Here is a 12,222-nt window from a genome sequence, read left to right as displayed (position 1 = left end):
GGTGCATGATACCTACGTGCACTTACATCTACCACGAGATCTCAAACAAGAGCATCACGTGTCGTGCGCCACTGGATCTCAGACGGGAGCCTCGGTGCATATCTCTTGACAACAAGACAACCGCTGCCGATGTTGTTTTCCATTCCCAATGTCACCTTTTCTCGCCCGTCTCCTCACGACAAGAAGAGGATACAAGTCTGTTTGGATGACATCGACAACAACCCCGCAAAAAAATGGATGTGCTGATAATTTGAAGGAGGAATTCAGATCCTTGGTTTCGCCAATACGCAATGCATAGAAATTGAATCGAGGATCGAGAAATTGGCGAAGGTTGAAACGTGTGCCCATGCCTCCCCGTCCATGCTGAAAAATTGGTGTGGAGAGACTTAATTTTGTCCCAAACCCACTTTGACCATGGTACCAACCATGCCAATATATATCGTCCGAACAATATACCTATGCAGTCGAGCTACCTGCACTTGTCTGGTTCGATCGTTTAGCAGCTCTTTCTAAGAGACAGAATGTAAATAAACATCCCCTGGGAAAGGAATCAATTGGGGCCGAGAGATCATTGTTCATTCGGTGTTTGACCCTCCCCCTAATAAGTACTCCCTCCGTAAAGTAAGAAAAAAAACCCCTTTCAGGTTTTATGATAAAGCATCGAATAACCCTTTCAAACAATGACAACATACCGAGCAAGCCTTACGTCTATCGGGGAGCTCAAATCGTCACAAGAGTGAGGCACATACTCTCATGTCTACACCACGGGATCTCGAACAAGAGCCACATGTGACGTCTACCATGGGGTCTCAAAGGGCAACCCCGCGTGTCTATCTGTTGACATCAAGACAACTGCCACCAATGCTCTTGTCCATTTGTAACGTCACCTTTTCCCGCCCGTCTCCTCACGGCGGGAAGGTCATACGTGTCTGTTTGGATTGACGCCCACGCCACCCCTCTCAAACTCGGGGGCGCCAAAAGTTTGACGAGGAAATTTACATCATCGGTTTCGCCAGCACGCGTGGCGTAAAAACTGAACCGACTACCGAAAAGCCGGCGGAGGTCCATGTGCACCGATGCAAAAAATTGGCAGGGCAGCTCGAGACAGCATTCTAAACGAACCCTACACCTATTTGGCAAGGCGGAGACGAAAATTGAAATCGGCAACACTCACACGAAAATTGTTGAGTTCGGCCTCTCCCGCTCCCTCTTTGGAAAGGCGGAAACGAAATTTGAAATCGGCGCTCGACGGTGATACGATCTCAGCGAATCCAGAGGGAATCGAGTCGGCGTGTCTGTCCGTTTGGAAGGCTGCCTGCAAGTTACGACTTGCCTTTACTGGCCGTGGTGGCATAGTGGCACGGGAGGAGAGCCACCGCTGTGCTGGAGGAGAGGCGGCCAGCACAGCACCGCACAGCGCAGCGCAGGCACCGCCCCAGTTAAAACGGGGGGAGAGAGCGGGTGACGGCCGTGCCACTCGTGTTGACCCACCCCACCCCACCCCCGCCCCCCACGTCAAAACCAAGGCGGCGGCAGCGGGGCGGGAGAGCGGGGAGCACCGACCGACACCGGCCGACAGGGTGGGCTGCATGCGGAGCTGAGGCGAGGCGAGGCGAGGCGGGGAGAGATCCGGCGCGGGTGCCACCGCCGGCCGGCCGCGGGAGATCTGGTTGGTGGCGCCGCCCGGATAAGGGAGAGGCGGCGAGGGGAGAGCAGCCGGGGGAGACCGAGGCGAGAGGAGATCTCTCTCGTCCCTCTTCTCGCTCCATGGAGACCGGGGGTAGCAAGCGGGAAGGAGACTGCCCCGGGCAGGAAAGGTGAGCGCCGGAACCACTCCCTCCATCTCTACTTGTATCCCGCCGCGTTTCGCTCGAATCTACGGGCATTGCTGAGGCGGCGGCGGCGCGCCGTCGCCGCGACATGGAATTTGCGCGTGTTTCCGCGGTTGGTCGGTGCTGTGAAACATGCCCATCTAAAGCAGTTATCCGCTACTCGTTTCCTGTTACCGCGGCGCGTGTCGGACTAGTCGTAGGTCGGCGGTGGTCGCCCTAGGTCGATGGCTGTCCTCCAGTTCGGTTCGCCGGGTTTCCGCCGGCTGTAGAATTATGGTTTCCTCCGTCTTCTCGGTTGGGGATTGGAGTTCGGCGAGATTCAGAGCGGTGCGTGGCGAACTGTCGGTGTTGGGTCGGGTGAGGCGGCGCCGTCCTCTGAATCGGATGCAGAAGTCCCCATGTCCATGGCGGCGGTCGGGGATTGCCCATGCCATGGCGGTACGATTGCTGGTGCACAGCATCATAAACTATATCTTCGGGAGCTCGATTGCGGTTGGTACCCAACCCAAGTGATAATAATCTCCTTGACTTTTTTCCACCAAGGAAACAAGGATAGCCCTGCTTCGTTTTGTTTTAGATTTATACGACTTTTTTTTTCTGTGAGAAAGATTCATATGACTCTGACTGCTTATGTTTTTGGTTTCAACGTGTTTTCACCTTGTGATATGGATTGCCTTGATGAACAGGAAGAAGAAAGTGCGCAGGAGAAGCACTGGTCCTGATTCGGTTGCTGAAACCATCAAGAAGTGGAAGGAGGAAAACCAGAAGCTCCAGCAAGAGAATGGATCCCGGAAAGCACCGGCCAAGGGTTCCAAGAAAGGGTGCATGGCAGGGAAAGGAGGTCCAGAGAATTCAAACTGCGCTTACCGCGGTGTGAGGCAGAGGACGTGGGGGAAATGGGTTGCTGAGATCCGTGAGCCCAACCGTGGCAATCGGCTGTGGCTTGGTTCATTCCCTACCGCAGTCGAAGCTGCACGTGCATATGATGATGCGGCAAGGGCAATGTATGGCGCCAAAGCACGTGTCAACTTCTCAGAGCAGTCCCCGGATGCCAACTCTGGTTGCACGCTGGCACCTCCATTGCCGATGTCTAATGGGGCAACCGCTGCGTCACATCCTTCTGATGGGAAGGATGAATCGGAGTCTCCTCCTTCTCTTATCTCAAATGCGCCGACAGCTGCGCTGCATCGGTCTGATGCTAAGGATGAGTCTGAGTCTGCAGGGACCGTGGCACGTAAGGTGAAAAAAGAAGTGAGCAATGATTTGAGAAGTACCCATGAGGAGCACAAGACCCTGGAAGTATCCCAACCAAAAGGGAAGGCTTTACATAAAGCAGCGAACGTAAGTTATGATTACTTCAACGTCGAGGAAGTTCTTGACATGATAATTGTGGAATTGAGTGCTGATGTAAAAATGGAAGCACATGAAGAGTACCAAGATGGTGATGATGGGTTTAGTCTTTTCTCATATTAGGGTTTTAGCTATGAGGGTTGCAGTCATGCGGAGCAATAGGGATAACTTTCATTCTAGCTGCTAGGAAATACTTCAAATCTGCAACCCGAAGCTTTGTAGTCACTTATGGTTTTCATCTTACTGGAGAGAATAGCTTTATACCATAAGTCAACGGGTACAAGAAGTTGTCCTGTGCGTTGAGTTCATGTACTATGGTAAAAGTTGAGTCCATATTTAATGAGCTTACTCTGTTGATATCTTTTCTTATTTGTTTGGCTGAACTCGAGTTAGCCCTTGAAAATGGCTGGTAGGAACTCGGGATAGCGCTTAGGGTTGGCATTAAATTGAGGCATATTAGGAAGTCATATTTCTGCAGGTCTTACTATATATTGAATTGCTGTAGAAAGGTCAGTAAACTGTTAGTACTTAGTAGCATACCACTACTACTGCTATTCAATCATTGTAAGCAGTACAAAATTGTTACGGAACTTTGCAACGAAAAGTTGCATGCACACTCCATTCAAGCCGTCGCGTCTTACTGTAAGAGGTCCTTTGTGTGTTAAGCCAGTAGGTTAATCAAATCTAGACTGGGATATCCCAGTCAATAGTCATTCTGAGTGCTTCACGGCAGACCTTTCATCAGAAATTGTCTCTGTGCACATTGCGGACAAACATGACGCCATCCTGTTTGGTGAATGGACGGTACACATTTGAGTACCTGTCATGGAATCTGCAGGAAGCAGCAAAAGCTTGGAAGGCTATAGCAGCACTGCAACAGCCGCTACACAGCAGTCAGTGCCCTTGTCCTCTAGGACCATTTAAAAACAATGGTAAGGACTAACTTTTTTCTTGTCGATCGTTGCAGGTGCAGCCACACAGACTTACTGATTTGTGCCCACAAAACAGACTGGCTGAAAGCAGCCTTGCAGTGGAAGACAGAGGTCAATCCACTGGCCATTCAAGGTGCTTTATTTGTCACTGTGTTGCTGTTTATTTGATATTGAACATGCACTTGGAATACATGTTTATTCTGTGTTAACCTTATTTTGCAGACGAAGTGGTTCATCATCGTTAAGAAGTGAGCCATTTCCAACTATTTATTCCGAACAGGTATCACTCTGAACTTCTGAAGTATAATATAGTTAGACGTTGTTTCCTTCAGCAACTTCCAACTTACATCTGCTCCCTTGTCCCTATCCCTTGTTCACCGTGTGCTTTCTCATTTTAATGCATCAATGTGAGTTGGGTTCATGGTTGTGTCCATTCTCTGGCGTGTAGAGGCCAGAGATGTATCTCCATTGTCCAAAAATGGAAGTGGGGTTTTACATTTTCTATCATAATACTATTTCGTTGTTGTGTTAGCACAAGAGCATGCCTGGAGATGGCGGACCCATTAGCATTCAGAAAGAAGGTCCAGCTTCGAGACAATTAAAGGTGATCCTGTCTGGTGAAACATTACCCTGTTTTATATGCGTTCATATATGTATACGTTTGAGGCTGATGAACTTAAAAAGAAATATGAGAACAACCGTGAAGCACCAAAGCAGCCATCTACTTCCACAAAAACAAAGGCGTAACAGGAAATAGTAATTTTTGTGATATATGCTATTACTCCTTGTAAGTTTTTAGTTTTATAGTTCATTATGTGAATTACATCTTCGTGATATGCTATAAGTGATAAGTCCACTTTACAACCAACTAACCAGATGGTTTAATGTACCCCCTGAGCCACCCAACCGGAAAGCAGAACAAAATCCGGCACCAAAACCTTCTGAGCAAGCAGACAACGGACATGCTGGTGCTCAAGTGGATGCCACATCAGCTCTGACTAGTCAAATACTCAAATTGGATATCAAGTCACGCAGAACCACCAACCAATCATTCAGGGGGGTAATTTAACTGGTATCGACAGTTTGAGGTTGTATTCTAACCGGTTATCGAGTTGAGAGGGGAAGGGGGGGGGGGGGGGGGGTGGTGGTTAAGTTAAACACTGTTGGTTTAAAGTGGAAATAGATGGCTGCTTTGTGTTACCTACATGTGGTTAGTTGGGGGTTGTAAAGCGGACTTAATCTCTATGCTATAAAGCATAACCATTATGATATTTGTGTTACCTACATGTTAGTATGTCATCTTGTGATAATTAGATTCCATGGCTGTTTAAGATGTGGTTGTACTAGTCATTGGAACTTTGAAAACATAAAATTAGTGTAACTGGTCTTCTAACTGCTAAGTACACATTCACTGCACCATATTTTTTTCTTTCACACGTGAGTTTCTCGTATCGTTGTTGAATTATCACAACATTGACATTATATCATCTCCTTTTCTTTGCTATGAGTCTGTTCTTACTCTGTATGTTATGTATGTGTGGTGAAGACTGATGCATGTTTGTGGAACTGCCCTTTTTTTCTCCTTAACACAATCTGTAAAATAAGACTAATGTTTTTTGTACATATAATTACTGGACTTTACAGGTTAAGCAATGCCCAGTTCAGAAACTTCAGAGACTGCCAGATGGGTGCCATCCTGATTTTGACAATGACCATTTATATTGTGTCAACAAGCTCCTGGAGTCCTGGTCTAAATCTCACGGCTCTGTTCTTGTTGATGATAAGGTAGGAACTAGTATTTCAGTCTTACACAAAAAGGTACTTCTGACAAAAGGAGAGGCTTTGTTCTTATTTCCGAGCTTTCCACCTGAATTCTTGTTTTGTAGTTCTAGAAATTCCCTAAAATAAGTAGTTCCAGAAATTTGCATGGTGAGATGTACAATCTTGCACAAAAAATGCTAGCCACACTTTTCTCAACTTTTGCAACCCTGTAGCTTCATTCTTTTCACTTCCGTGGCAAGCCACACATTTCCTAAGCTGAGCTGTGGCAAAGTTAGTTTTGAACCAAACATACCCAAAATGAACAGTATTTAATTCATGTATCAACGCTATCATGCAGGAACATATATTAAAGACCATCTTATTCACAATGGTTGTGTTAGCTGATGCTCGCCAACCTTTTCTGATTGTCACTACTACCGCTTCTCTCTCCTTATGGGAGGTTCAGTTCAATAAATTAGCACCACATATCAATGTTGTTGTGCATGATGGGCGGAAAGACATGCTCAAGTCGATTCAAGCTCAGCAGTTCTACGAGAACGGAAGCCACATAACGTCACAAGTTCTCTTATCCCATCCTGAGGCTATCTTAGAGGTAAGTGTTAAGAGTCCTCTGTTGTTCTTAGCACAATTAGTGCTGCTTACACATTAAGACCACAGAAATTGCACCTTCATATCATATTGTTGTTGTCATTACTGGTCCTCTAGGCCCTAGCTCATCTTTTAAGTTTATGTTTCCATTTAATTGTGATCTCTCTGCCCCATAACACAGGACATTGAGCCTATTGCGCGTATTGGTTGGGAGGCAATCATAGTTGATTATTATCAACACTTGGCTCTAAAATATCTGGAACAGCTGAAGCAACTTTGTACTGGTTTTAGAGTGTTGCTTGTGAGCTCCCCAATTGAGGTACTTATCAACAGCTCTGCTCTGTACGGTTGTTTCTGTACTGCAAACAAGCCTTGCCAAATCTTGCTATTTTGCAGGATATCCCTGAGTACATGAACATGCTAGCTTTCCTTAAATCGGGACAGAAAGATAATAGCGGCTATGTTGACACTGCTGATGCCCTTGAGATGTTAAAAAGAAGATTTGCACATCATATTGCATATGAGCGCAAAGCAGATTCTTCAAAATTTCTAGAGCACTGGGTTCCTGCTTACATTTCACAAGTGCAGCTAGGTGTCTATTGTTCCATTCTGCTTTCAAATTCATCTGTCCTCCAGTCTAAGAAGAAAGCTAATAGTGTTGAAGCTCTTCGGGACATTCTCTTGTCTCTCTCAGAGGTTAGCTTTGCAACGATTCATGCTTGCATGGCAATAAATAGACAGCATATATGCTATCTACATTCTACCTTTTTCTGTGAAGGTACCGTATTGACACTGTCACTAACTTTGGTCTGTTATTATCGTTGTGTAACAGTGCTGTAATCACCCTTACCTCCGTGAATGTCTGGAAGCTTCACCTGTCAACAATCCCGATATGACCGAAACAGTAGATATTGGAGTGCACGCAAGCGGCAAGCTACTACTTCTTGACAAAATGCTTAAAGAGATCAGCAACAGGAGGTTGAGAGTCATTGTTCTTTTTCAGGTGAGATACTCAAGCACTGCCCTCCTTTACTTATGTCCTATATGATGGGTGATTCTTTGGCAAGAAAATGTACACAATCAATTCAAAAAAGAAAGAAAGAATAATGTACACAATATCTGATCTCCCTATTTATTTTATGTGATACACACTTGAATGATTTCCTCTCGCTGTGTATAGGCACTCTTTACATACTGGTGTGAACATGTCCCCTCAAGTATCTGTCAATGTTCTCATTTCTTTTTTGAATTATTCTCTTGATGCTCATCTTTAATCTGCGACTTCAGTGACAAACCTTATTTTCTCTGAGCTCATTGTGCTTTTTATACTTTTTTTGTACTATGGCAGTCTGGTGGAGCAGGTGCAAACCCAATGGGTGACATTCTGGAAGGTGTTGTGTGTCACAGATTTGGCCCCGAGTCTTATGAACGTGTCAAATGTGGTGCGGTGATGTCAAGTAAACAGGCGGCAATTGATATGTTCAATGACAAGACCAAGGGAAGATTTGTTTTACTGATTGAAAGTCGTGCATGCCTCCCAAGCATTAAGCTACTATCAGTTGATGCAGTCATCATATATAGCAGCGACTGGAACCCATCTAATGACCTGAAAGCTCTTCAAAGAATCAACATAGAGTCACAACTTAAGTATGTGAGCATTTTCCGATTGTATACTCCTTTCACAGTGGAGGAGAACAACTTTCTGCTTGCAAAGCAGGGCAGGCTTATTGATAGCAACATCCAGGATGTAATGCACAGTTCAAGCCATTCCTTGCTGAGTTGGGGTGCACAGTTTCTATTCACCAGATTTGATGAGCTTCTGCAAGATAGGTATTCAAGTAAGCATTCTGAAAGGGGCACCAATTTTATGGATGAAGTGATTTTAGAGTTCTTAACAAAATTACCCACAAATACAGAAGACAGCTCCAAAATAAACAGTGTGTACATATCGAAAGCTAATATGAGTGGGGAGTTTTATTCAAGAAGCATTACTGTAATTGGTGAAAAGGAGGGAATGTCTATGCTGGATGGGGATCCATCTGTATTTTGGTTAGATTTACTGGATGGAAAATCTCCTTGTTGGAGCTATATATCTGAGCTAACACAATCAATCAATAGAATGCTACAGAACATAGAAGAACCAGCCCAAGTTGCTGCTGAAGAAACTGATGAAGCTACCAATGTGTCAGTCACACAGCAAAGAGAATGTCATGTGTCTGTCACACAGCAAAGAGAATGCCATGTGTCAGTTGATGTATTTCCCAACATGGCTGTGGAGAGAAGAATTGATTTAGTGGATGATGTTTTCCCTTTTGGAGAAAATAATATCCTTCATAAACAACAAGCTGAGATATCAAATTTAGTGACGCACTCACAGAATAAACAAATCCTGAGAATTGGAGCAACTCAGATATGTGGATCGAGCATGCATATGCAACAATTGAGAAATCTGCCTGCCCAACAAAGTTTAGCAACCTTGCCCCATCCACCTGCAGAAGCAGAGCCAGCAGGTATTCCTGGCATGGAGGCCATGACATGTTTACAGTCAATGCAGTATCAACCTACAGAGGCAGAATGGGGAGGTATACTGGGCGCATTAGCAGCCCACGGTTCGCAGCCTGAAATGCAACCATCAACCTCAATGCAGGATGTTTTATTTGAAAAGACTGATCTGTCTGGCATGCCTTTGCTAGGAAGTATGAATGCTCGTCAAAGTGTAGAACCTTCATGGGATCTGCACGCAGGAGAAGAACCAGCATGCACTTTGGGCATGGTGACAACTGATAAGCTGCAGTCTGAAATACAACAATCAGCCACAGTACATGATCGGCCTGCAGAAGCAGAAGGAACAAGTACATTGGGCACCAGGGCACTTCAGAATTTGCACCCTGAAATGCAATCATCAACCGCAATGCATCATGTCCCTCTTGAAAGAGCACACTCTGAAGGCAGGAGCCAAACAGGATTTCAGCCAAATACATCACCTGGTCCTGAGCAGCTCAGCCAACTCCTTTTTTTCGAGGAAGAGCTCAACCAAGTCCTATCTGCTAGTGACCAGCCACTGGAAGATATGTCGGAAATGTACAAACATCACATCAATTTGCTTAGAGAAGCCCATGAACAGAAGGTTTGTATTTAATTTTTTCTATGTTCTACTGTAAATTTGTTAGAGTAAAATGCATTTATGGTACTCAAAACTTGTTCCATGAGCACACTTTGGTTACTGTAGTATTGTGGAACCCTCAATTTATGGTCACTGAAGACGCTCGAAGAGCCCACCTACGGTCAAATGCCGCTCATATCGTACGTATGCCAACTCACTGAAATACTTACGGTACCGGAACCAGTGACCATAGATAGGCCTCTCGAACGTCTTTAGCAACCATAACTTGAGGTTTTCAAAGTACAGTGACTAAAGTGCGCATACAGCTCAAGTTTAAGTACTGTGAATGCATTTTGCTCATTTGCTTATGCTAGTCGTGAGATTTCTCATGTGTTCTTTGGCTTCACATCATTTTTTGACAGAAATCACAACTTCAAATAGAGCGTTACCGAGAAATAGAAAAGGTGAACAGAAAGTATTACTCATTACTCCAAAAAGAAGATCCCACTTTACTTCACAGCCAGATGGGGACTTGTTGATAGCTACAAGGAAGCTTCTGTAAACAAATCACCAGCTCAAGATTTTCTAGGGGAAGTTGCACCATCATCTGCAGCTCAAGGTATTAACTAATTTTGTTGTTACCTTTTTTTTGTGTGATGAAGTATGCAACTAATCTTTACTAGTATCAAGTTACGGATAGTGTTCTGGGAGTTTGGTTTTCCCACTACTACATGGGGGTTATCCAACCATCCAACAGTGTACAATGTTCCAAGATTTGTGTGTATCTTACATTTACAAGCTGCAACTTTAATACCTATAGAGGCAAAGGCACCAGAATTTTATTGAACAAAAATGAAAATGTTTAAGCTGCATCTGATTTCTGTTCTAATTTGTTTAGTTGCATCCGAAATTATATGTGTTTGTAATCTGTTTAGTTGTATCCTTCATTATTTTCCTTGTTATCTTGTTGATGATATTTCTGAAGAACATTTTTGTTCAAGAAATGCTTAGGATGAATTCCATCCGAGATTATATCGATTGCACTCAATAAGTTCTTGGTCAAGAACATTCTTTTGAGGTGAAACCTTTAGAAAGAAGAGTAGTGGTTCCATTCAGATTGTGATTTATTTTCATAATTTTGAGGTGGAACTTAGAAATGGTTCATGATACTAGTACTCCAAATTTGATTCATTCTGGAGGGGTGAGCCCGGAATTGGATGGAATTTATACCGCCGCTTGCTCTGAGCTGCCCCGCGCGGGGGGGGGGGGGGGGGGGGGGGGGGGGGGGGGGGGGGGGCTAAGGATGGTGCTCGGCGCATAGCTGTGGGCGGTGAGTGGAAACACTCTGATGGTTAGATGGCGCACACACGCGACGGGAATCGGGGGGAAGGGAGGGAGAGATCTTCTGTAAAAAAATGTGTATTAGTCACGGTGAGTGGAAAGCACACTCTGATGGATGACGCACACACGCGACGGGAATCGGGGGGAAGGGAGGGAGAGATCTTCTGTAAAAAAATGTATATTAGTCACGGTGAGTGTGGATATTATGTGGACGGCATATAGTAGAGAAACCATATTTTTCCAGTGTTCCGGCTGTATTTAGTCTTTCAGCATGAAGCCCTAAGATCAAATTTCTGTCGCGTTGCTTGCTATGAGATACTGAGATCTGTGTTCAGTGTAGAGCTTCCATAGTCCACCTTTTCTTCTGATGGACCTATAAAATGGAGCATGTTGTTCTGCTCTGATTCATCTACCTGTATTATGTGTTTTTTTTTGTTCGTAATAATTTATGATGTGTGCAACCTGTGAGGAGTGCCATTCTCGGGTTATTTCTCTGTTACTTTCTCAGAATGCCTTATGTGGTTGCATTACATTGTTCTGCAATAAAGGGCAATTTAGTAATAAACTATTCCTCAATCCTTAGGTCATGCAGAGTAATTGTTTATTTAATCCTTGTACATTGCAGGGACATCTGAGAGGCCTGCAATGGTGCTGCCACCTAAGTCTTCACCAGCTCAAACCACAGCATCACCAGGTGCCCCCGCCATACGACCACCAGTGATAGCTTTGTTTCATTCACCAGGAGGACCTTATGTCCAGCACACAATCTATCATACCTGGTGATCTTTGCGGAGCAACATCACCAGTTTATATTCCAGCATCTCTGCTACAGGTGTAGGAGCACATTCACCTCCTGCCGCTTCTCACCTCCGGCAGCACATGGCCAAGTGGTGACATGGAGAACTTTGCATCGACAAGTCTAGGCAGGTTCCAGTTGACCTCCATGAAAAAAAATGTTCGTGTTTTTGTAAGCATGCTGATGGATGTCGAGGAACCTATCATAGTGTTTTTTCCATTTCCTTTTATTTTCTTCTTATAGAAAAAGAGCTTTAAAACTGCTTTACACAGTTAAAGTTGCATAGTCCCTCAAAAAAGAAAGTTGAAGTTACATATGATTACTCCAAGTTGTAGTTCTCGACATGATAATCATGGAATTGAATGCTGATAAAAAATGTAAGTAAATGAAGAGTACATATATGGAATTTGATGGGCTTAGAAGTCTTTTCATATTAGAGCTATAGTGGCTGTAGCATAAAGCTTTGTAGGCATTTATGGTTTTCATCTTACTGCGTAA

The 12,222-nt window shown here is 44.5% G+C and overlaps 1 protein-coding gene across 1 annotated transcript; it reads left to right on the top strand.

Annotated features, from left to right (window-relative positions):
• Window positions 1–1,406: 1,406 nt before the first annotated feature.
• LOC109768534 (uncharacterized) lies at window positions 1,407–11,924 on the top strand. Its single transcript, XM_020327270.4, is given in 16 exon segments — window positions 1,407–1,817; window positions 2,519–3,173; window positions 3,596–3,691; window positions 4,150–4,247; window positions 4,337–4,394; window positions 4,647–4,718; window positions 5,759–5,899; window positions 6,234–6,488; window positions 6,666–6,803; window positions 6,881–7,180; window positions 7,317–7,487; window positions 7,833–9,611; window positions 10,010–10,114; window positions 10,116–10,206; window positions 11,554–11,627; window positions 11,629–11,924. Coding segments are annotated over 16 exon segments (4,104 nt in total). The 5' UTR covers window positions 1,407–1,767; the 3' UTR covers window positions 11,650–11,924.
• The last annotated feature ends 298 nt before the right edge of the window (window positions 11,925–12,222 follow it).

Source organism: Aegilops tauschii, chromosome 3 (assembly GCF_002575655.3).
Source record: "Aegilops tauschii subsp. strangulata cultivar AL8/78 chromosome 3, Aet v6.0, whole genome shotgun sequence".
Taxonomy (NCBI): Eukaryota; Viridiplantae; Streptophyta; class Magnoliopsida; order Poales; family Poaceae; genus Aegilops; species Aegilops tauschii.
The sequence above is the reverse complement of the archived record's forward strand: the minus strand, read 5'-3'. Positions and strand labels throughout refer to the sequence as shown.